Here is a 26,018-nt window from a genome sequence, read left to right on the forward strand (position 1 = left end):
GGCTGAGCCCCAGAGCGGAGGATCCCGAGCCTGCTTTTTCTGTCATCTTGTTTTCTGCTAGGGACTGATACCAGTGCAAAGGGAACCCAAAATGAGTTTTTTTAAAAAATTTTTTTTTTCCTTCCTTCCTTTCCCTTTTCCCAGATCCTGGTATTATTTATTGCACAGCATGGATGTGCACTAAACTGAGGGAGGAGCCTAGTGGAAATGTGAATCATGATCCAATTTTGTCCCTAGGAAGTACCATTGACTTGCTATGGAGGTTGGGTTTATAGCGAATCAGGAAAAGCGTTGCAAAAAGGTAGAGGGTAACAGGAGGGCAGTTGAATGCTGCCTTGAAAACTATTTTTATACACAACTGTTGATTTTGGAATTGAAGTCAGTGGGAACCTCCGTGAGGTTTTTCTGTTTGGTTTGCTTTGGGCTTAGTGTCCCCCAGCCTTTGCTTTTTGTGTTTGTGAAATGGAGTTACTGTGTTGGGAAAACAATGAAGACTTGCATACCGTAGTAACGAGTACCCCAGTACAAACTTGAAACAAAACTATTTTCTGTGCAGAATTTGAATTGTATTCAGGAAACAAACAGAAACAAAATATATTGAATAGCTGCTCATCAGTGAAGGACTGTGCGCTTGGTGCCTGAAGCCCTTATGGGAGAGGAGTAAAGAACTGCCTGACTTCCTAATTGAGCACTCACGGTGCAGTAGCACTGATCAGCGCAGGGTTGGTTTGGCCTCCAGCCATTCTTGGAGGCCCTGAAAACATCTCAGAGGTGCTTTGGGGTTTGTGTGGCACACAGTATGCCTGTGTGTGCACGTGCTATATAATGTGTGCGGGTGAAATCTAGTGCTTTCAAGAGGTGTTGTAACTATGTACGTAGGGCCCATTGTATGACAAAGAGGGTGATGTAGAACCAAGGTGGACAATTTGGACACCTCAAGGCAAGCACACAAGGTGGCCGACTCGCTCAGGCTGCTTCTTTCTGGCTAATTCCATCTTCTAAATCCTAGCACTGTGGATTAGAGATTGGTGTGGTGGATTTTCTGGTTTTGGCTTCATTTTTTTTAATGATTTTGAGAATATATGTTAATGAGTTTATTTTTTGCATGCTGGCAGTAGAGTGAACTTTCTCTAATTTTGTTGCTGTATAAGGGATTGAAAACAATTTGAGGAGTCATAACCATTTGGTTTTAAACATATGGACTGTGGGAGGGTATCTAGCAACAAGCTTAGAAATACGGATGGGGTTTCTTCTTTTCTAACAGTCACATGTTATTAACATGAATCATTTTAAGACACTGGATGCTAATGATTGGATATGTTAGTTACTTGTAAGATTGTTTACCTTTTTATTACTTAGTTTGTAATGTTAAGGCCCAAATCCTGCATTTGTAGAGCGGCTTAACTTTTTGCATTTAAGAAGGCTAGGTGAAGCAGGAATTAAAGAATATCATAGTGTCTCCTTCTGGGTCACAATAATTGGATGACACGGCATTAGTGCATGCCATATCTTGGAAGAACGGAATCCAGATAAGCACTAATCACTCAAAAATTAGCTTAATACACATTTAAGCAATCTCTGTTAAATTTCCTGTTTCAACCTGAAAATCACAAATGCCAAGGATCCAAAGCACTGTCAGCGTTAGCAAGCCACTAAGATCCATTTTTTCCTACTAAACATCTTACATTCTTTCTGATTTTATCTCTAGACTGTAAGTTAATTAACGTGGGTAGGAAATAAAAAGATGATGAAAATGGCTATTCTCATCATTTAGTTACCTGATTTTGCTATACTGATGATATCTTAGGAATTTATGTCTACTTGTCTTATTTTCACTTTGTATTGCCATATTTATTAATTTTAATAATTATCACTATATCTAGCCTTTACAAGCGAACTACTTCCATGTGGGCTCTGTGCTAGCTAGTTAACTTGTATCACCATGATTTTAATCTGTTTCGTTTGCCACTGTTGTATTGAGAGATAAATTTCATAGATTCTATTAATATATTTTCTGTTGAATAGTTGGAGTGCACCTTAGAAGAACTTCAATATCAAAGACAAAATTAAATACTGAAAAGCATACAGACAGCATATATTAATTCAGAATTTCAAAGGAGTAAAAAGTAGCCAAATTCATAGTTGACAGAGCTTTGAGTAATTTTTTCCCTCCAAGAACTACAATAGTGTAGTCTTGATTTAAGTTTGTTTGTTCCCCCTATGCAGAAAGTGGCTAGTGATTTTATCTAGTAAAAAGTTGACTTCCAGAAGCTAAAGTAGCCTTCTAAAAGCTATTGAGTACTTCTGACCGTTGTGACTCAAGGGAAGTCTACCATGAATTCTTCAAGATGCTCCTTCACAGAAATAATTCATGATAAAGGCCTTAGAATAATGCACAAAATATTAAACAGAAGACTAATTTTCTATAGATTTCTGTTCAAGGATTAAAATTCACATGGGATGGTAATTTAAACAGGAGCAGAAAGGGCAGTTCCACTAAAAGATAATCACAGAATAAAACAGGCTGTGAAGATTTAGTCCACGTGGGTTTTGGGTGTTATAGAATTGGTACAGATTCTGCATATCAATGCAATTTCTTTGTAATAGCAAGATTTTGCTAGACTTCAGTATTTAAGTTCACTTTGTCCAGACAATATACCCTAATAAAACTTATTTTCTATTCTTAAAATTTTCGATGGTGAATCTACATGAGTTTGTAAAAGATGTAAAAGTTTGTCTTTTGTTTGTAAATTTGTCTTTTAGTTTGTAGAAGATGCTTTTGAAACTGTTTTGTGACCTCGGTTTATGAGATACTGATGCTAATGGAATAGGTTAATATTTGACACATTAACCTTTGATAAAATGGTTGTTTATTTTTACTACTTAATCACTTTTTTTTACTACTATTTGAAATACTGCCTGGAAATTACTATAAAGACACAACACTGAATACTTTTTACTGACTGTTTTGGACTATTGCTATGGAGTTGGGACTTTATATTCAGGCTTTAAAACCTATAGTGATGGTGTTGCCCAATAAAAGTTTTTCTGCTGTGTTTGAGCTTAGAGCTCCATAAGATGCAGCACAACTGATCCTGTCCTTACCAGAAGCCTGGTCACCGAAGGCTCATGAAACCTTTGGGGTCATGACTCAAGCCTTTTCCCCTCTTCAGAGTAGCGGCTAAATGGGTATTTAATTGGGAGTGGAAGCGGTGAATTGGTGTGTGCTGCAGTAGGGAGATGCAGTTAGCATGGCTCATCTCGTGCGACGGAAGAAGGTGTCTGACTCCTGTGTCTGAAACTTCTGTCAAGTTCTTGAACATATTTCTCACAGCAGAAATAAGAAGAATTTTGAGGGAAATGGGGAATCAAATTTAGATGTGTTTCTTTTCCTATTGATTTCTAGAGCAGTTTAAGTTTTTGGTACCTTGTCTTTTTAATAGTGTTTAATGTTTGATCAGTTTCCTATTTATTAAAAAAAAAAAAAGAGAAAGTAACCTGGTTTTCCTTTTTTCTTTAATACTAAGAAGTATATATTCTTTTCAATATAAAGACAAAATAATAAAAATAGGTTTCGAACCTTAGCAAAAAATGTAAATTTCATATGCAAAATAATTGTATTCTCAAAAATCTATTCTTAGAATGTTTACTAACAGTATCAGCATTTTTGATACTACACTGTCTCTAGCCTTTGTGCTACATCATATTAGTATTCTAAAAAGTTATCTTGAGAGGAAAAAATTTAATGATACTGATTGTTTCTGCATTCTAGCATCTCATCTGTGCTATACTTGACATTACAGGATGCAGTCGGGTAGTCAGTAGGGCAACTTAAATTGTTCCTGTAAGATGCTGTTTCACTGCAGTTTAAAAATAAAGGTTTGAAAGAGCTCTGAATATATTTTTAAGTTACTGTGTTCAAAATTGAATCATATTTAAAAAAAAAAACACAACACGTCAATTATGGAAAAGTTAAGGTTTTCTCTTGAAATTATTGATTTGTCCCATAAGGGCATTGGTTGTATTTTTCTTAGCTCTCCCCTATCTACTACTTGGGTGAAAGAGCTCAAGACTGAGGAGGGTCCAAAATAGGAGCATGTTGCAAAAGCAGTCTGTGGAACATGCAGGAGGTCAGCCAGGATGAGCCTCCTGGTCTGACATTTGGCATTTACTGACAGCTTGCAGGGTCCAGTGCTCTGAGGTTTTCAGTGCATCTTGAGTGGTTTAATCTGAGTTTTAATTTCTGTTCCTAAAAGGTGTTTTGTCTTAAAGAGAAATCACGTAACTCTATGTAGCTTTTGTCATGCAAACCCTTTGTGAAGGCGCGGCACGTATCATTGCATCCTTACTAATGAAATGCTGCGCTTCCTTCAGAGGTTTCAGTACTGTATTTGACTTGCGGAAGACCAGAAGTTCCTACAAGGCAGTCTGTCTTAGTGGTAGTTTTATCAGTGGATTTCTCTTTTATCCCTTCTGGCTACTTATTTTGTCTTAGTAATTCAGTCTTCTCATAGTTCCCCTGTTTTGCACTGTCTTCTGGTTTTAGACTTCTTGCCTGCAGCATATATTCTCCTAATCTGTCAAAAAGCCGAGCTGATTTTTGCTAAAACTTCCCCTGGAAACATTGCTCTAGGTGAATGCCCAGCATCGATAGCTTCAGTCCAAATGGCTGTTCTGGTGGGAAATACTGACCAGCTAGACCTGCCTGCCTGCTACACTGCTAGTCTATTGGTAGGGAAACACTTCAACTCTGTGTCTCTGGACTCATTTCATTTGCTGTGAGTGTAAGAGGTAGAAACTGGAAGGTTCCTTAACTTTAAATCTGCTGACTAGAAATCAAGATTTTAAAAAATTTCCAGTTAGATTTTTTTTTTCCCAGCTAATGAAACAAAAATAGTTTCCCTGATAGGAATGTGCTATGTTGTACCTTCCCAGATTGCCCTGAGCAAGAAATGGTACAGGGGTGAGCTCAGAAAAAGGGAGGCAGGGTAGGCTTTATATGCTTCTAAACATTGTTCTAAAGGAAGGATAAATTAGTTAGTTCCTTCCCCTGCATGGAACGGCATTGTTCCCTTTTCTAGTTAGCTGGTAAGCAGAAAAGATGGAGTTAAGTTTTCCATCCTTTTTTCCTTCACTTCTAGGCAGCTAGGAGATAATGTATAAATAGCTTCAGGTCTTCTGCCTAAATCAGAGACCAAGTGGAGAATTAGGGGGTGAAGGGGGAAATCCTTTTCAGACCCTGCCAACATTTGTGCCTTCATTTTAGTTTGTATCTTTACTGTAATTAACAGTAATCTTTATACATTTTCATCTGTACTATATTGCCTGATTTTCTGAAATTCTCTAATAGTGAGATGCATTTGTTTTCATCTTACCTGCAATGCATGAAAATATTCAGTTGTTTTTTTAAGACTCTAATGGAAGAGGACAATTAAGTTGTTGGTATGAAACACATCATCAGACTCTTCATGTCATGCCCACTGCCTATCTGTTATTCCTTCACTATAATATAGTATATCCCAAAATGGGTCTCTCAGCTGATAAACTTTAGGAGGGGAATCTCTGCTTTAGAGAAATAAGAAGCGGTATCCTTTCACCATTTGCACCTGTTTCTAGTGAGTAAACTCCAAATATTTCCTTCTGAAAAGAGATTGTAGCAAGTATAGACAATCTTTAACAAAACCTTTAAGCAGTTTGTAATTTTTTTTTCTGTTGGACAGTAATGAGCAAACCTTCACAGCAGGTCTGCTAAAGGAGCTTTTTGAACACGTACAGCAAGTCCTCACTTGTGTGTTGCATGTAGACTGCAGATGTCTGATTTAAACAAGTTAGTGGTGCTGTTCATGTTGGGCAGGACGTATTTGCCATGCATGTCTTAAAACTTTTTCACTAATGTGAAAGTACATAAAAGCCTGAGTAGCAGTATTTACTGATAAAACTGTCTAGATTGAATCTGGTTCTCCTTGCTATAAAGCCTCTCTGTCAAAATCACTTTCAGAGTCCAGTTGTTACTGCTATAGAAATTTGAAGTATGTTGACTTGTTGGACCGAAAAAGCGAAATATCTCTAGCTACGTGAAAATGAAGCTCACACCTTGTAACAATTCACATCCAAAAGCTAGAGCACTAGTACTGACCATAATAATCTATTTTTTGAACTGGAAATTGTAGGCTTGGAATCAGGTGTCTGTTGGATTTAATTAGTTTAGTGATATTAAATTTATTTTCTGTTTTTAAACTGTTTTCGTGTTATTGAAAAATCAGGGCTAACAATTGATTTCTCATTAGTGAATAAGTCATTACTTTCACCCAGAAAAAAGCGGGAATATTAGTATTTTTAACCTACCTATAGATAATACATGCACTGTTCCTGCATGTGTCGCAATTAGCCGTGTCTTGACCAGTCCGATATGAAAGCCTACAAAGACAAGAACACGAGGTCATTATAATTTGTTTTAACATGTTTCTGCCTTCTATGATACTTTTCATAGAAATCAGAACTTTAGGATTTTTTCTTTAACTTTAATATTGAATGATTGCAAGGAGAAAATACAAGATTTATTTCTGTTACACTTTTGTAAATTAAAAGAGAAAACAAGGAAACCAAGTTATGTGAACTTCCTTTTGCATAAAGCTTCTCTGTACCGAAGTGATGAACCATCACTGTAAACAGACTGTTTCCGCAGATGTGACAGTGCTGGTTTGCTGGATTTTTTTCTGCTTTCTGAAATACGTGAGGCTTTTCCTAGTTATTGGTGGATGTATAGAATGTAATACTGGGAAGTGGCATCTATTTAGAAATTTTGTCCCTCAGCAATGAGGTCTGAAGATCTGTTGTAGGGATGTTCATGTCTTAAAAAGAAGAAAATGCCATTTAGATAACATTTCCTGTACTCACCTAGCCGACACCTACCCTTTGTCACACTTTGGTTTGAAGTCTGTTACAGCAGTGTCTCTTAATTTACCAATGTATTGTCTCTGACTTGGTCAATTTGAATTAAAAAGGGTTTTTTAAGGTATGCAAGTACTTTTTTGTACATAGAAATTTCATTAAAATAAATATATTCAATTAAAAAGAAAGTTTAAAATAAAAATTCCTAAGTTAATATTTATGTAGTAGTACTTACTTCCTTTTTTTGTAAAATCACAAACTTAGAATCTTTTAAAGTTATTTTCAATTTGTGTAAAATACAGACCAGTATCTGCAAAGTTTCTTCATAGTTGTTTTTAAAAGAAATGGGTAAATACCTCATCTGTGGAAGTTTAAAGATGCAGAAAATATATCTGCTCAGGGTTACTTAAGGAGGTGCTTCTGAAGTCAGGTTCTACCCTGAAGCCTGGGACCTTCCTTACCCAAACAGTTCAACTAATTGACCTCAAATAATTTGGTGTTAGCTTTGCTTAACAGGGGCATCATCTCTGCACCTTCCCTGCCCTCAGCTGTCCTTGCTGTGGGGACAGAACACCTTTTCCTCTGCTTCCCTGACAACGTAACAATAATGAAAGATCCAACATCTGCAAAAATGCTTACTTAATATAATATATATATAAAATATATATAATATAATATAGCAAACCTATATAATAGAAAGTATTAATGGGAAATGATACACAGACTGTTTAATGTGCCTGTCCCTAAGACGGAAAATCAGCATTTCCTAAATGCTGCAGGCTGTTTATTTATCTTAGTGAACATACTGTTTTCTTTGAAAATTATCATCTGGTCCTGTGTCACTTTTCTTTACTATTTTAAAGGTTTGAATATTGGTTTAAAAGTTTATTACATTACTTATAAATATGTATTTTATATAAACTTACACCTTTGAGAAAGAAATTTACTGGTGTGAACTTGAAGGCAGAGAGCGAACCTGAAGTTTGTTAGACCAAGCTTGTCTTCACCGGTGACATTTCTACTTCCACTCTGATTACTTTGATTATCAATCGTTTGGGGTGGTGTCACCGCAAAGTGCTCTGGGCCTCTGAATACAGCTCCTTGGCACAGTGGTAGCACAGATAGTTCATAACAGGTGAATCTACTTCTTTCACAATAAAGACTTTTTCTTCTTCTGACAGCAAAATGCAAGGTAGAATTCTTGCTGTTCTAGTTGTTTGTTATTTGAAGAGGCTTGGAACACTATGGATTTGAAACTTCATATCAAGTAGTACGTCAGTGGCCTCAGAAATACTTTTTATTCAGAGTTACATACTCAAATTACCTAGATTGCTAAATTTTAACACAACAGCAAAGCCAGATGTGCAAAAGAACTTCTACAAAGCAGAATGTCTATATTATGTACTATTCCTTATGGGGGAAAAAACCAGTACTGGTTTTTAGTTGATTATACTTACTTTTTATACTCTCTAAGAGGGGTGAAATAGTTACCTGTTTTTCAATTCCCCTTTTAAAATCTTTTGGAAGTTGACATTCAAATTGTCACCACACTGTTAAACTTGGACTTATAAATTGTTTTTTCCAAGCTATTGATCAAATACTAAAAACTCTTACTGAAGATAAAACATTTAAAGTTTACAGATCAGTTGATGAAAGCCTTTATTTACTGGGGACATAAATGGTAGTTAATAATCGCCTTCAGAGGAATACAGCGCAGTTGCCTGAGTGCCTCTTAATAGGTAAAGACATAAACACACTGCATTGGGTGCCAGGTTGATTTTTTTTCTCATTAGTTTCCAGTTGGGACACTTCCATTCATCTTTGTACGCCTGCAAACTACCATTCAAATGCACAGTTAATTATCTGGCTCGTAGACTAACAACCTCCTGCTCTCTGCCAGTCTCTCCTGTTTCTGCACAGTGCTGCAGGGTTTATGCTGTTCATGTTTGGCCTGCCTCTTTGCTCTGCTGTTTAAGAAGTAATTTAATAATAAGGTTTTTTTAGTGAGTTTTTCAAAGTCCAGTGTTTACGAAAGCAAATTGTAGTATCCACGTTATTTATCCTGCTAATACCTGTCCCCGTTATCCTGGACTGCCGTGAGATGAGCCGTGTGACAAAGAGTGACAGTGACATCTTATTTGTGAAGTTCCTTAGGAAAATGGTTGGTTGTATTTTAGGGACGTGCCTGGTGCTCTGAGGGATTTGCTCTAAAAGAGCGAGGTTTCTGGTGGCAGGTGTAAAAGCAAGGTGGCCAGGTCGTCTGTTTACAGTGAATCTTGACAATTCTTTATTTTTATTTTTGCCCCCTAACTGGGGTCATTGAGAACCAGGGCTTTCACTGTGGGACTGGGAAAAGGTGAGAATTTTTTGTTTGAAAGAGAAGGGAGGATGAAGACTATTCCTCTGTGTGCTGAAAACCATGAGTGGAGAAGAAGAAGGATAAATCAGAGCCCCCAGGACAAATCTGCAGTGGTGGCGTATCCCAGTGCTAGCCCCTTCAATCTGGTGCAGAACTTAGGAACGCTTCAGCAAGAAGTCATATGGGATTAAACACCCAAATAAACATACTGCAGTACTAAAAATCATAATTTTATGAATCCTCACCTGCCCTGTGCTCACACCCTAAAACAGAAGTATGTGTATAGTCACTATCTTAGTTACTATGATGGTTTACCAACCAGTTTCCACCAGCACCATGACTATTTTAACGAAACAGTAATATTTTAGTTGTGATAAACTCACTGAATGCTGGTAGGCTGGTTACTTATTTAGCAAAAGCCATACTATATTTGGTCTTAATGTGGATGTGCCAGTTCAGTCCTACTTCCATAACTGGCAGTGTTTTTGATATCTTATTAAAAATAAGGTGGTATATACACTTTAGGTTAATAAACTGTCTTTCTCAAAATTGAGTTTTCAGTATTTTATTTAAATTAGTTTCTAAAGAGTATGATGAACTTTAAACGCCCAATAATTCCAGGCTTTCAGATACTTTAAAAACATATTTCCTAGTTGATGGTATAAGGCAGACTTGTTAAGCTGATGAAAATGGTCCTTTGATGTAAGTATTTAAAAATTATATGATATTTGGATGATCAGTTTGAAATACTGATTTCTCAGCTTACATGTTCAGCACTGCTTGGTTTTAGCATCGTCATTCACAAGCTGTACTGTTTATGGTGATACATTTTTTTCCAGTCGGATGTAATTTATGATGAACTTTTCTTAAAGCATCATTTTCCGTGTTGAATATGTTCAGCTTTTCAGAGATGGTTTTCCTTTCAAACTACGGATTTAGTAATGTTGCCTTCTCTGAACCATCCTGTTAGTTAGACTTCTTTATAAGCCCCGAGAACACTACATGGCGTCATAGCGTTTGGTTTCCGTAAGGCAGTTTGATAGCCCTTTAGCCAGGGCTGTGTTGTGTGAGTGTTAGTACAGTATAAATTTAATTATATCTATATAAATTAAACTCTTCATGAAAGAATTCTGTTGTTGATACCGTAGGGCTTTGGACTTTCACTTTCTTGTTTCCACATAATTATCTACATAAACACTTGCATGGAATTAATCTCCTTCATGCCAGCAAAGATTTTACTATTGGCATAGCGTTTCCATGTAAATCTTAGGCAATGAGGCTGATCTGCAGTGGAGACTTACTGAAAAATGGAGCTTCCTATCAGTGTTAACTGCTAGAAACAGTTTGCGAGCACAGTCTGGATACCGGCTTCAGGAGAGCAGAGTTCTGGGTGATTATGTTTTCCTTGTGAGATAGAGTATTTTAGATGAGCTACTTTTTTCCTTTAAAAAAAAATTAAGGGTATTCCAGTGTAGAAGAGCTTAGGCCAGAAACCAGTAATTTTTTTCTTCATTGGTAAACTACTCGGTGTTTTTCTGTAAGAGTAAATACTGTAAAATGTGAAGTTTTTCACAAAAAACAAAGATTCCTACAGAAGATTTGTTTTCTTTTTAGAGAAATGAAAGTTGATTTTGGTCTGCTTTAGATCCAAAGTGGAGTATTTCACTTTGTACTGCGTGAGATACCTGGGAGCCAGGAGTTCCCCCCAAAGCTACAACTCCCATGGGCAATGTACTTCACGTAAAAATAATCTCAGCATTAAGCCTTGCAGCTCATTTTACTAATCTTAACATCTTGATTTTTGGGAACGCCTCATTGGTTTAAGTATAAGAAGTATTACATTTTATAACTTGCTTCAGTCTCTCCCTTCTTCCATCCACTCTTCAAGAAGGTTGAACTCGATTACCGTGCGGTGGTGCTGACCCGTCTGGTGTGTAAGCTGGGGCACCTCTGCTCTGCTGTGCTACTGCTTCGAGGTGTGGATGTGCCTAATCACTCTCGGAAAGAAGAAAGTCCATCAGCCTTAAAGTGAAATTGAGATCTAGTTACATTTTTGGTACGAAGGTGTGACCAAAAATTGTGAATGTTGAACTAGAGGTTGTTGATTTTGCCTTTCTGGTTGTCGTCTGTCTCCTGGCCTCATCCTGGCTCTCCTCGTGTGGTGCGGTCCCTTGGGTGCTCCGGTGGGCTCTTCGACAGAGTTTTGCGTGTTGGTGCTGCAGTGGGGACTGTGCACTTCAGGTCTCCTGAAAGATGCAACATATGGAACCTGCTGGTATTAAGATGTGAGGTGCAGTCAGAGGGCAGCACTTGGTATCTTTGCCTTCTAACACAAGTTCGTTCCTGACATCTACTTCTGACTTCCATGAATAAGACCCCACCAAATCTAGCCCCTTCCCCTACCAATCGGCAACGCCCCAGTCTTTCCTCAGTGATCATCTAAGAAAGATGTTCTAGTTTACATTTGGAAAAATACTTATCTTGTGGATGCTGAAGGAAATCTTTTGGTTTAGTTAGGTTGCTGTCTGGGTAATTGGTTAGAACATGTACTATGTTATGATTTTTTTTTTCCCCAAAAACAATAAAGAAAATAGACTTGAGTAAGTGTGGGTTTGGGTTTTTCTTTTATTTTTATTTTTTTTTTTTAAATCCTATCAATATAGCAAAGTAAACATGGCACTGTTCATTCCTGGTGTGATGGGGTGCATGCTGATCTGCGAGACAGGAACTGAATGCATATACTGGCATGTTTAATCAGCTTCCCTGGTATTCACATCATTACTGTGGTTCATACCACTTTAGCACGTAATGTGTTTTGATACACACTAACAAGAAGTCATTACTCCAATAGCTTCATTCTTTGGTACCTTACACCTTGTATTTTCTGTTTTCATATGGATGTACACAGATGGGCATGGTTAGTCTCCTGTATTATGTGGTGCTGTGTAGTCAGGTTCTGGAGAAAGGGTGGATATAGGTTAGTTGTATTGCTATGTCTGCATCTAATTGGCTGTGTCACCTTGGGAAGGGTATCTCATCTCCATACTCAGTTTTTCACATATGCTTACTATCTACATTGCATATTATTTTCAGGAGGCTTTCATTTTATTGCATTTCTTTTAGCGTTCTTGGCACAACCTGAGCTTAACCTCAATTAACACTTCCAAGTATTAAAATATTGTAATGAAGAGCAACAATTTTGCTGACATAGACTGGCAGTAACTAATAATAGGCTGCAATTTTCAGAGCAGCCTAAGGGAATTACACCTTCTAAATCCCTGTGAAATGCAGAATTCGTGCACCTGCTTGAGGCTTTTTTTGAAAATACCAACTGTAATATCAAAATCTTCTTTGCATTTGAGTAGTTTTTTGCTTGTATAAATTAGAGACCCCACAGAGCTGAGAGAGGGAAGCTTAGGTCTGTATATGCTGATTTTTTTTCTATTGTTCAGTAGGTAGCTAGTGAAGGGGCACTAATTCAAGGATCCTGGACATCTATTAAAAACAAAGAAAAAAATCTTACGAAGCGATTTGGAAGGATAGATGTATTACATCTGGATATCTTCCCTTAACTGCTGGGATGTAGGGAATACTTCATATTAATTGAGTTACTTAATGGCATGATTTTACAGAAGTGGCTGTGCTTCAGAGTGTGTTTATGTTCTGTCGGGTATGCTCTTTAGATGATACTGATGTTCATCACACTTTTGATGTACTACCACCAACGAGGATAAACAGACTTCAAGAATTTTTTTTTTTGTTGATGTTTTTATTAAAATATAGTGAAACAAATTATCTTAAGAAAGCAGTGGGCCTTTGAAGTGGTTTTGAAGTGGCAGTTCTGGCCACACTGAATAGCTGAGGAAGTGTAGGCCACGATTCTCCTCAAGTCTTTGTTTAAGTGGGTATTGTATTTCCATGTATGGCCTAGTCCTTCTGGGACTATTTATAGCATAGCTAGTTAAACATGCTAATGTTATGTCTTTACAGAATAATGGTTTAAAAATAAATAGTCTGGTGGAGAACTTCCCAAAACCTTTGTTTCCTACTGTAAAGTATTACAGAGCTAATACTGCTAATAACTATGCTTCAAGAGAAAATTATCCATACTTACTATTAACATAATTTGTCTTTTGGCAGAGTAAGATGACTTCACTATGTCACGTGTGTTTTAGTTGTCCTTATGACTTGAATAAGTCATGTTTTAGCTCTGTAAACTGCAGGAAAATAACTTTTATGTGTTTTGCAGGATAAAATAAATCCTGCGTAGCCATATAGGTTTAGTCTAACCTAGGAAAGATTTGCCATTCTAGCTCGATGGAAAGCCTCATGTAAACACATTTCTAAATATCAGCAAAATCATGTTTCTGTTGGATTACTATCTGCCTCTGGTTCCCTTAAGAACTTACATTCTGCGGTCAAACCAGCAGGTATAAAACACCTCGGGTCAGCCTTCAGCTCATATAAAGGTGTTCTGAAAAGTCACTCGCTCAGTAGTCCAGTAGGAAAATTGTTTTAGCCTTACTGCTGCTGTGTTTTCATTACATTCATTACCAATTAGCAGTTTTCATTTATAGATGATAGCAGTACAGCCCGATAAAAATCAAGAAGTGTTGCGCTTTTAGCAATTGTCTTGAGGCTTTTTCTGTTTGATGTCTGCAGCTGGATGCAAACATTGAATTGTTTCATGCTTTTCAGAGGTATGTTGGGTTTTGGTGTTTGTTTTGGTTTTGTTGGGGTTTTTTTCCCTTTTGTTTTCCTCCTTGGCTTTCACCTAAAGACTTTTCTTTTTTTCCCTGGTGTTTGTTGACATTTCTTATTTGGTTCCCCCGTACAAGCCTGGGAGGATCCTTGGTGTGTCTCCCAGTAAACATGGGCCCCTTACTTCTGTTTGAGAGGATCATTTCCCCTTTATGTGACAATATAGGAGTTAGCTCCACCAGCAGCGTGGAAGTCCTTGGACTATTCAGAGCAGCACCTTGGACTAGAGAGACGCGTTTTCAGTGTGCCCTGAATAGGTTAGATTGTCTTGTGTTAGCTTAATTATATTTGCAATAAATTGGTTGTGTTACAGAGTAGAAGCCAGCTCTTTGTTACGGTGCTGTAGCTCTTTGCAGAGACCCAAGAAGGGCTGTGGAGCTGTCTCGTACCTCTGACATCCACCCGGCTGGAAGCTATTGCCCGACTTGCTTAGCAAAGTCACATGGACTCATCAGGATTTGCCTTCATGGTGGTTCTTTCCCATACTGGTCTGAAGCTATCAGAACAGCTTTTCTGGGAGCCATCAGCAGACTTAACAGCTGCAGCAAAGCTCAGTGCCTGTGCACTGGAGCACACGTGCAGAAATCCTATGGTACAGAGCTCAAGCACAAGCCAGTTTGCTTCTGGGGTATGTTGGGAGCTGGGGAGTACTCACTGAGAGCCGCACAGGTCTAAGCAATACCAGCTACGTGCCCCTGATCTGAATGTCACAGTGCCAGAGGCATTGGGTACCTGGACGCAACATTATCCTTTCCTTCTTAGCTTAGATCCCTGACGGTCAGCATCGGTGGGGTGGTTTTCTTTAAGTAGTTACTATGTGAGGATTAACTAAACCTTAATGAATACAGTTTTCCTCTCTCTGAGGAAAACAACAGCCCATGCGTGGGAGGCAGCCCGCAGGCTGGGCAGATGCGCAGTGGCACGGTTAGAGGGGCCAAGGACCAGTCCGCGCTGCTCAGTGAGTGTGGCCAGGCGGCCTCTGGCTGCCATCAATATAGTGGGGAAGACCCTAGTTGTCATGCTGGGTACAAGTATGTTTTAACACGCACAAAACAAAAAGCAAAAGCAACACTGCACAAATTCACTAACTCATTTTTAAAGGTTATTTTAACTGATGGCAGAGGATGAAAGCAGAAATCCTCTGATGCTCTGAAATAATATCAGAATTTTTTTCCACTCTTTTTTCCTATCTGTTTTGTTATTACAGGGCTAATATTATTCATTTGGTTTCTGAAAATACCTTGAAATGTACAGAAGCTCAATGGTGAGATTTTTCAGACTGTTTCCAAGACAGTAGTTTGTTGTCCTTTACTGAATCCTGACAGTTGGAAGCAGATGACTAATTTTCTTTTTGAGGTATTTGCACTGTGGGCGTATGGCATGACTCCCAAGACAGCAATTCAAGCGCTTTCACCCCGTAAATACATTTTATATTACACTCAGGTTAGTCAGGGAGTGACGGGTTTTAAAAAAAAAAACCAACATATTTTAATAGGGCTGTCTAGTGATTTAAAAACACCCACTGAGAATGGAGAGAATTAAAATCTATTCCAAGTGAAATCACAAAATCTTACAGGAGTTAGGTGCATATGAGGTCTAGCGTCTCTCTCGAATATTTGTGCCGCTGTTGTCTCATCAGAAAAATCAGGAGGATAATTAAAATGTCAACTCTTTGTATTAATAATAACTCTGGGAATTTGTTTGCTCTAGCTGAGTAGCAACTATATCACTTGTGTATAGTTCTTAGGCCAAACGCTTCCAGCAGGTTATCAGGGAGTGCACTCCGGCAGTTATGCTAAGATGAGGTCTGTCTCTTTACCCCTTGCACTCTAAATCTCTCTACTGTGACTTGCCCCTGACCTCAGAGTGTCGTTACTCGGATGCCCTGAGACTTCTGAACCCACAGCTCATCATCAGGTCTGCTGCACCCGTCCTTTTACTGCAGCTTCGGAGCATTTTACGTTACTCTTCCGAGTTCCCATTCCTCCTCCACTCCCAAATCCACCTAATTTTAAAATAAGTTTCTTCTGCATGTATTTTTTCAGACTAGCTGGAACGATGCGTTCAGTGGTGTAGTCACCAGGCAAAAATCCCTGCCTCACACGTCCCTCTTGCTCCTACCCTGAGCTGAATTGTTTCTCGACTACAGAGTGATTATTCAACTCCCTGTGCTGTGGCTAATAGCCCTTCGTCAGCCACAGCACAGAGATTCGTAACTGCCCAGTTTTAATGCAAATGAAATCCTCTCAACGGATCAGACGAAAGGGTGTTTTATAGGTATGAACTAGTAGTGTGTTTACAGGTGAATAACACCTTGGATATTCCTTGACTTGGACTTTTAAATGAAGAAGGCTGCTAACAGGCATTGTTTCTATAAAGGGGGAAGATAGGAGAAATAAGTCGTCTGTGGTATTTTTTCATAATTTCAAAGTGATTGAGATTTCAGTGCAAGCTCAAATACTCTGTGTGCATTACATATATAAGCTTATACCAGCTTACAGTAATAACTACATCAGCCATACTATATGCAAACCAAAGAGCTTATTTAAAATTCTAAATACTATGCAGTAGCATAAAATTGAGAATATGGAGTACGATTGCTGGCCATTGATCTTACTGATTGTGTGGTACTTTCAAGAAGGATGGGGAATTGTATGGAGAGAAAAAAACAGCAGGAAGGACCCTGGAAGTGCTGAACTCTTCTGTTGCAGCTTGAATAACTCTTTGCAGGTCTCAGTACTTTCTATTTTTTGATTTCCTTAAATAATGGTAGTTTGAGATTTCACTGCGGTACAGGAGAATCTGTAGAGCAGCAGTTCAGCATTTGCTTGAGCTTTGTACACAGATGCTCAGAAAGTCTCATCCCTGGGAATTTTCTCTGAGCTTGTATGGATGACAATGAAGTAAACCAATCTCTTCGCATTTACCAAAGAAATGACCTAAGTCATGCCAGGTTGAACCATTCCGGAGTGTAAATTGCCTTGTTAATGTCACAATACCTCTGCTCATCTCTGCAATCCAGGCTCTCATGCTGATGAATTATTAGACCACACTCAGCTTCTACCACGTCTTCTCAGGATATTGGAACCAAGAGGAAAAAAACCTGTGGTATACCCAATACAGTGCTGTCTGTCCTCTTCTGGTTTGTTCATGCAGCAAGTGACGTGGTGAAAAACATCCTCTGTCCTCATCTTATTAGTAAAAGAGAGCTAAGCACAGCTGGACATGTTTGGAGAGATTTCCAACCTCCCTTTGAATGGCAGTTTTCCCTCTTGATTGACCTGTGACACAGGCGATCCCTATGCTGCTACTCTATGAGATGCAAAAACAAACTATCACAATAAAGTGTCATAAAAAGCTCAGATTTCATTGAATTGTCCCAATTTCAATTTCTATTAAACTGCTGCTTTTCTAAGCGTTTGCTTATAACATGGAAAAAATGGTTCAATGACAGGGAAAAGTAACCTAGAGCAGACTGCAGACAGCGAATACGTGCCCATGCCCCTGTGTTGGACTGCTCTGCATATTTTAACTTGATTATCTATTTACTCATCTATCTTCAAAATTCCTCTGTATTTGCAAAGCTCAAAATGAAGCCATTAAGAGCTACGGAACAGTGTAGACCACCTTAGTTTTTGCAAGGTCTGAACTGAGGACAGTTGCTGGATCTGTAATTAAACAAAGAAGCCAGCAGTGACACACAAGTGGCATGCAGGGAGGATGGACAGACATGCGCCTAGGAGCTCCTCGCTTAAAAGTTGCTTCTCTCCAGTTTCTGAAATGGTCCAGAAATACTTGAATCCAGCTCAAACTCTTCATCATCTCAAATGCTTGTTTACCCTCAGTTCCCTGAATGTGTTGCACAGGAGCTTTCTTAAGACCGAATTGCGTATTTGTGTCTTAATTCTGGAACTGGGGTAGCAGGGAGTCTCAACAGTTTAAAAACAAAACGCCTCTCCTCAGACAAGTCTTTTTCCTAAAATTGTCCAGTCAAAATTCATTTTTCCCCAGTCAGGATAAGAGATAAGTATATCTTTGTTTAAGCACAAGGGCTCAGAAGTAGGTGTCAATTAGGAAACTGGGGATTAATGTCTTGGTGAACAAAGAGCAGTGAGAAATTTGACACTATAAAGCTCATTTTGTCTCATTTTTACATGACTGGATAGGTACCTGGCTCATTGCTCTGTCTCTTTGGATTCTAATACTACCGACAGTCAAAATGCAGTTATTAAAGGATTACTCTAATTGTGTAAAGTGAAAACTGGTAATTCAGTACCTAAATAACATCCTCTTTAAAAGACTGATTTAGCAGAAAAACTCTCCTTGCAGGTATGTAATTTGGACAGCTCAGTGACAGTTGGAAAAGCTTTCCTTATGATCTGCGGTAATTCATATGGATATATTTAGCAAGAATGTAGTCTGCTTACACTTTTTTTAAATCATTCATTGTAAGACTCCAACAGTATTTCCAGATTTGAATTGTGGAAGTTTGCTTTTTACTGGCCTTTGTGTCACTGCAGCCAATCCGATGGAAAAGTCTTGAACTTTAATTTCACTTCAAAGCCTGAAGTGCTGCTGAACGCTGCTGAAATGGGGAGGTGTGGTGGTGAATGATATTTCATCTTGTTTTTAAAGTCTATTGAATAGCAACTAGATATAAATCAAATTATTTTTCTGAATACGTCAAATACTTTTTCTTCGAATTGTGCCTGTATAGTATATGCAGATAAATAGCTGGAATATATTAGCAAAGTGAGTTATATTTTCTGAGATGCAGAATGTTCCTAGTGTAGCTTTTTGAGAAAACAGAGTAAGCATTAAGATCAAGTAACTTTGTTAAAAAGATGATGTTTCTTTTTTTGTTGTTTTATTTTTATTCCACATGCTGGATGTTGCTAACAGTTCACTTTTCATTTTTGTTGATCAGTATTTGCTTGCTCAAGCCCTCCTACCACCATATTCCTAACAAAGGATGTTTAATAGCTGTAAGCTAGCTATAACAGTGTTCTTTATCTTAAATGTTATAGTATCTAGGTACTCTGAATACCTATGACGTATGTTCCAGGGATGTCTGTGAACTGTGAAAGTTTGCCCTTTTAATCCACTCTGACAATTTGATCTGAAGCTTTGATTATGAGCAACAGAATAAATTTGTCCAACTCTAATGAAAAATCCTATCCAAAATATAAATCTCATCAAGTTTTGAAGGTCTATGAAATACTGTGCTACGAAATATTCATGTTACCTGCCCTTGTAAATCTAACTCCAGATTGTTTTTTAGTGATCCAATTCAGAAAAAGTGTAATATGAGGTTAAACCTTAGGCGATGATGGATCTTTTACCTTGAATGACACTGGATCTTTTAATGATCAATCTTATATAATCAGCTTTCATTTGGGGTTACTGAGAATTTTAAATAAGAGGGGTCAAGGGTGCTCATGTGGACTGACAGTAGGTATTGAAATAGTCTCCATTAGGAGATACGCAGTTTTGGCATATAATGAAATGGTTCCAGTGACGAGGTGTGTCGAGCTGTGAGAGGTGTCAGTGTGTAGCGTATTGCTCTGCCACGTCTGCTTGATTTGTGCTTGGGGGAAATACAGAAGGGAGAAGGCTGGACTGCTGTTTCATAGCTTGGAAAACCAGGTTACTTATGGGTGAGGGCAGGTAAATGGGCTTTTATGGCATCTTAATACTTATCCTGCTTTCAGGGAAGGGTAAGTGAGCATCTGAGAGATGGCTGAGGGATGAACTGTACTTGGGAAATGAGCACAGGGCAAGGGGGGTAGGACTTGTCACAGGTCCACATGCGAAGAATTCATCTTAAAACTGCTTTAGTGACCTAACAGAAAAGCATAAATTATCATATTGCTTCAATATGGCTCAAAGTTCATAGTGTGACGCATACGCCTTTTGGGCAATGATGAAGCCCGACCGTTCAGCTATTAATAATTAGAATTAACTGTATACTTAAAAAAGAGAGGGAGTAGTTACATGAATGGCTGTAAGAAAAGGAAGAGAAGGGTGTTCTGTTGCTGTTGGAACTAGAAGATAAAAACTGCTACTACAGTAGTCAAATGCTTCACTCTAAAACTGATCTTTGTGGAAGCAGCAGAGAAAATGGTATGTATGGATTAGAATTTTAAAAAACCACCCAACCATCCACTGGCCCAAGTATCGCAAGATCCACAAAGCACTGATTTGTGCAAAAATTATTTATTTTCCTTGAGTAAGGAAGATGCATCCAAAGAGATTTCCTGTCTCTGCCTTAGAAAGGTGAATTGTTACAATCTCCAAGGAGTTTTGGTATAGCTGTGTTTGGGAACGATCTGTAAATGATGCACACTCTGAAATACAACAGCTGTAGTGAGGGTAGAGAGATGAGAGTTTAGGAGGTGGTTTCAGGTAGAGTAATAGTCAGAATGAATGCGACAGCTCCAAATGACAGGCAAAATGGATGGATGTAATGATCACAGAGTTGAAAATAAAGCTAGTCATCATAGTCCTTTTCCAAAGGACTGCTGTTACAGTGTCTTAAAATCTGGTGGCACTCAGTACATGATAAAATTTGTGCATCAAAGATGAATTTGTTGTATTCTTTCTGGTTTTCATATATTTATTTGTAGTGCAGCTGTCTTCTGCTGTTAAGCTTATCTATCTGTTGCTTCCCTCCATTTCCAGGTTTTCTTTTAGAAATGATTTTCTTAAACTTTTCCTTTGCCATGTTGGTAATTGAAAAAGTAAAACAAAACCAAAGAGGGGGGGAAAATCCCAAACAAAACCATGTCATATTATTTCTGCAGCTAGCACATTACTTCCAAAGGCTGTGCTTTCAGAGGCTGTATTCTTGTAAACTCTTTAAGCTTTCTTTTATCCTTATGTGAAATAAGGAACTCCCCAGTTTTTAAGAGTATTGGCTTGTGTGTGTAGATGGATTGAGTAAGACAGCAGAGGTTGTTACTACCTTTATTTGCTCTGTCTCCTTCGTCTCAGCTGAATAGCTGGACTGGACTTGAAGTAGCTTCTGAAAAGGAGAAAAGCAAACAATCTGGGCAATAATTGCTTTGGCTATCTGACTTTCATTTGCCATTGCTCCTGAGTCAGGATGGTAAGTTTATGCTCAACTCTCGTGACCTTGATTGCTTGCAGTATTTTTAAGACAGAAGTACTTGGGTGAGGATGCTGTCTCTGCACCGGGTGGAGCTCTCCTCTCCTCTTTGATACAAATGTCCATCTAGCCACACACAGTATTGGTTTATTTTCTGCTTAAAAATGATAATAAGTGACATAAATATCCCTTATTCATTGGAAAATATGAAATGACATTTAAATTCCATCCATGAGACCATATTCTTTCAAAGCCTCTTCGAAGGAGCCTGGGACTTCTTGTTTCATGAATGTTTGTTGAGAGCTCTTCAAATTCCTGAACCACTGTTGATTAATAAATGAATATGAATTATCTCTGAAACAGGTTCATTTAACTCTTGTCTAATGTTTAGCGTTTGGCATGTCAGAGTCAAAATACTGTGACTTATTTTTGTATGGCAAATTGAGTACTTTGTTCATTAAAATTGCTGATTTGTTGTATAATGAGAAGGGCCTAGATTACTGTTACTTTTCATGGTAATGATTTAAAGGGCAGGTCATTGGTGTTCTCCCGCAGCAAAGTATTTTTGATTATCTGTTCATCTCCTGTTACATATTTCACAGGTGTTAGTTAGCCAGGTTTTGCAATTAGTGACTTGCATTTTGCTTTCAATCCTGTCGACCTTAGTGAGGCTCCATACAGAGCAGAATTTGGCTTGCTTAATTGAATGGACTGTATCTGAATATAGACAAATATGTCTATAGTTGATTGCTAATAGTTTACTAGAAGATAAAGCAAACATCACTCGGAGCATAAAACTTGTTTTGTGTTTTAAAGCTGCACCTTGCATCGTGTAATATTCAACATTTTTTCAACTTTGAGCTGGGAGTCTTAACTGAAACTGTAGCTCTGTTACTTTTATTCATGCATGACTTAACATTGTTGAATGCCTTTTGCTGTGATGTAATTTTTTTTTTTCTTGTAGAAGCTTCCACATAGTAAGGTATAATTACCATTTTGCCAAAGATTTAGTAAATAATGATGCAAATAAGAAATACGCAGTTTTAATAATTTCCTTTGATATTGGGGGGGTGAGGGTGACAGGCTAGCAATAGTGACTTCTAGCCCCATCCCCAAATCTACTATGTGTTATTTAGATAGATTTAATGCATTAAAATTATGCAGTGCATGATGGTAAGAGCTGTGTTTCCTGATGGCCCAAATTTTGCATTCTGTGAACAATAAACGGGGCCTGATCCCAGGTCAGAGGAAGAGACAGGTCACGCTGCACCCTCGAAGTCTCAGATTTGGCAGAGCAACATGAGCCTTTGGCTCCGTCGGGTGTTAGAGCTGCTCCGTGTTTCTCTTCTTCCTCCAGTGGTTTCTCCCTTTCTTTTCAGCAGAGTTGAGTGCTGTATGTTGTTGCTAATTGCAGATAATGTAGTACTGACATTTTGAAAAGTATACATAGATTATATTCACCCAAAGGATGATATTACTATCTTCAGAGATGCTGATACAATTTTGCCGGCATAGACTCGTTTAGTGATGAATCGCAGTAATAGCGGTTCAAGACCTACAGCATATTAGTGAAAATGAATCCACTGAGCGCTAGTCCCATGGCACTACAACAGCACTTAAAGAACACTGATTTTCTTGAAGAGAGAAAAATCTGATTAAGAGATTTAGCTGTGGGTTTGTTTGTGGTTTTTTTTTTCTTTTTTTTTTCTTTTTTTTTTTACCAGCAGTGTGTTATTTGTATTTGTTTCTTGATGTATGTTGTTGTAAGGAATTTAATACACATAAGAAAACCAGGAGAGTGCCATAAACACAGAACATTTTCTGTTTTAGCAGATGGAAGACTTGTATATGCTACAATAAGCAGAGATGTAGCAGTAGTACTGCTTTTAATTTCGTGTTATAAACTGACCTAACACCTGGTTATAAAAGGAAAAAAGATCAACATGCTAAAATTGAGAAGATATGTTATAGTTAATGTACACAGTGGTGGGTCTCTGTGGCAAAAATGTAGAACTGAATGCAATAATTGGAAAGAATTATTCTAATAAAAGGATGGGGCAACCTATTGTTGAAATAGTTGTCTAATTTGAGGAAAATAAGGATAAAGACAGGCTTCATGTTAATAATGCGTTGGTGCTTTGCATGAGATCCGTGTTCTTTCAGCTCTGGAGTGTGATCAGTGGAGAACAGAAATGTCCCAAGCATAATGCTGGACTCCTTTGTGCAATCTCCTTTAAAGTCACCCAGGTGCTAGAAAATTAGAGGGATCTGGAATACAGGAATTCCTAAAACAGGAGAAAATATGCAAGTATGTATCTCCCTTCTTTTCTCCTTCCCCATCTCTTCATCCTTCATGTTTAGCTGGGAGGGGGCATGTTTGGAACATGCCTAGGGCATATAGAAGAGTAGCTGAAAGCAACTCTAAGTAGAAACCCTTTTCTACTCTCAGTTAAGTTTTAAGGCAGCACTTTTGTCTGTTGTCGTGTTTAAAACAACCCCCCTATCTGAAATCTCACTTTGATTTGTAGATACTTTGCTTCCAATTTTTGTAATTAACCTCGACCACTGGTGTTACTGCCACCAGTTACAGTTAATGTCAAAGAATCATTAAAATATTTTAATTGTCTCTTCCACATACCACAACATGTTTGAAAAGATTTCAAAATGTGCGATGTATCTTTAGGTGGTGATTTCACCATTGCTGGGGAACCTATGGGGGGAAGTAAAGGAGTGCTAATAAATATGCGCTTTTTGGTCAAATATAATGTGGTTTTGCCAGACTCTAATACACAAGTCTGTGTGTATAAGAGGCAGTAGATATATCCTGAAGAACTGGGGTTTATGGATAGTTCCACTATTTTAGGGCTAATATAGGCTACAGCTTTGTCAGGTTGACAACTACAGAAGGATTATTTGAAGATATGAGCAATCATCGATAGTTTGGGCAAGACCTCTTTTGTGCTGAGGGCAGGGATATGCTCCTAATGTTGGCTACGTTAAATGGGTCTGCTTATGTGAGGGCAATTAAAAAAAAAAGTATTTGCTGCACCTGTTGCTCTACTATCTTTGGGAAAAGATAAAAACCTGATATATAAGTGTATGGAGGAAGCAGATGACTTTGTGGGTAGATGTGTGTGTTCATACACACAGAGTTCTCGATGATCAGATGATGAGTTATGATGAGGAAATATTTTTCCATATTTTGTAATTTGACAAGCAGCATGCCACTTCTTTCCAAATCTCTTGCAGTTTCTGTAAGTTAAGAAAGTCAGAGGAATACTTCTTCTGAGTAATAATTTAAAAAAATAAAAATCAGTAAGCCTGAGTTGCTTTCAGTTAGATCAAGAAGCTTCCCAGTCTGAAGATCCAGGATTTAACAAGGATTTTAAAATACTATAACCAGCTGTAAAAATAAGCTAAAAATGCTAAGGCTATGTTGACAGCATTGTCCAACAGCTAAGATGATTTTTTTAATGAAAAATATTTTGAATTTTTAGGATTAAGATGATGATTTCTATATTCCTAGAGAAAAAGTTGAATTACAAATCTTAAGATGTACCTTTTTGACTCAAATGAAAACATGTGCTGCTTCAAGTAGCATGAGCTACTGGTTTCGAATTTTAAAATCCAGATTTCTTCTGACAAATTGTGATTTAATTACAAAAGTATTTAAAAACACACAAACAGTGCACGTACATTTTGAGGTGCATTCATTGAATAAAGATTAGTGAACACAGGCAAGTAAGTCTGCAAAATGCTTTTCAGGGTAATGTAAGAGACGGGTTGAACTGTCTAGGTAAAGACTAAAGGTTGTACTGTTATAGTAACTGTTATTTGTAATGCCTTATAGGTTGATTTAAGTAATGTAAATTGGAGATAAACAAAATTTTGTCCCTTTATGCTTGAGTTTGTCATGTGTAGAGTAGCGTGAATGCTGTAAAGAAGACTTTGATATTCAAAGTTTTAATTTAATTTCCTCCTGAAAGAAATACCATTAAAAATTCAGAAGGTGAAAGAAAAACAGACAAGATTCATATGCCATTAATGGAATTATATTAAGAGTTGTAATAATATCCCTTAATCTTAAAAAGGTAATTCTCTTACAGAATTAAGGTTTTTCTGCTGCTTTTCATGCCTTGTGAGGTATTATGGTTAGTACAAGTTGCTGATGTGAAAGCATCCTCGCTAATCCTGTTTGGAGAGCGGCTCGTTCTGCGCTTGTTAGAAAAGGTACAAGACGAGATATTATAGGTCCTTCATTAAATAACTACTTAATTACATCCTAGGACAAGCAGATCCCAAATCTGTGAATACTGCTGGCAGGTTTCCCTAGGACTCGCCTCTAAAGCAGCAAAACTTAGTCCGCATGTGAAGCACAACGTGTAACGTCTTGGCGTGCTGCAGAGGAACGCGCGGTGGCGGGTGTAAATTTACATTGGCAAATTCAAAGGCATTTAAAACAGCTTATACTCATTTAAAAAGCTTCTACTCACCCTTCTCTGTGAGCTTCTCCTTTCTCTAGCTCCTGTATAACACCCAACAACACTTTTATGGTTTCCTGACTAGAGCTGATCAAATTTTCCATCATCTGAAGCTGCGCTTTCAAGTCCACAACTTCCGTGTGAGGCACGATTTGTTGGCATTCCTCGCTCACCGCGACGGCCGTCTGGCAAGGCTGGTTCTCCTCCATAGGCGAAACGTTGATCTGAAGGGTCTGTTCGTTACATTCGGTGGCTTGGCACTGCACCCGTGACGAGCAGGCTCGCGCATCTCCTGCCTGGGGCTGAACACCGTTCAGGTGCACTGTCCTCTTTTTGTCCTCCTCAGCTGTCGGGCACGGTGACCAGTCGGTCTCGGCCGTGAGATCTGGCAGGCCGGGCTGCGAGGCGTTTGAACCGG

General features: G+C 38.2%; 1 protein-coding gene across 1 annotated transcript in view; it reads right to left on the reverse strand.

Annotated features, from left to right (window-relative positions):
• The window catches only part of LOC104081003 (protein FAM196A-like), a gene marked incomplete at its 5' end in the record, with an annotated part of 30,412 nt that extends 4,402 nt beyond the window's left edge, over positions 1-26,010 (reverse strand). Inside the window, 2 exons of the mRNA XM_009583586.1 lie at positions 6,346-6,417; positions 25,613-26,010. Coding sequence (XP_009581881.1) covers positions 6,346-6,417; positions 25,613-26,010 — 470 coding nt within the window. The remainder of the gene's footprint in view (positions 1-6,345; positions 6,418-25,612) is intronic.
• Between the last annotated feature and the right edge of the window lie 8 nt (positions 26,011-26,018).

Source organism: Fulmarus glacialis, unplaced genomic scaffold, assembly GCF_000690835.1.
Source record: "Fulmarus glacialis isolate BGI_N327 unplaced genomic scaffold, ASM69083v1 scaffold4368, whole genome shotgun sequence".
NCBI lineage: Eukaryota > Metazoa > Chordata > Aves > Procellariiformes > Procellariidae > Fulmarus > Fulmarus glacialis.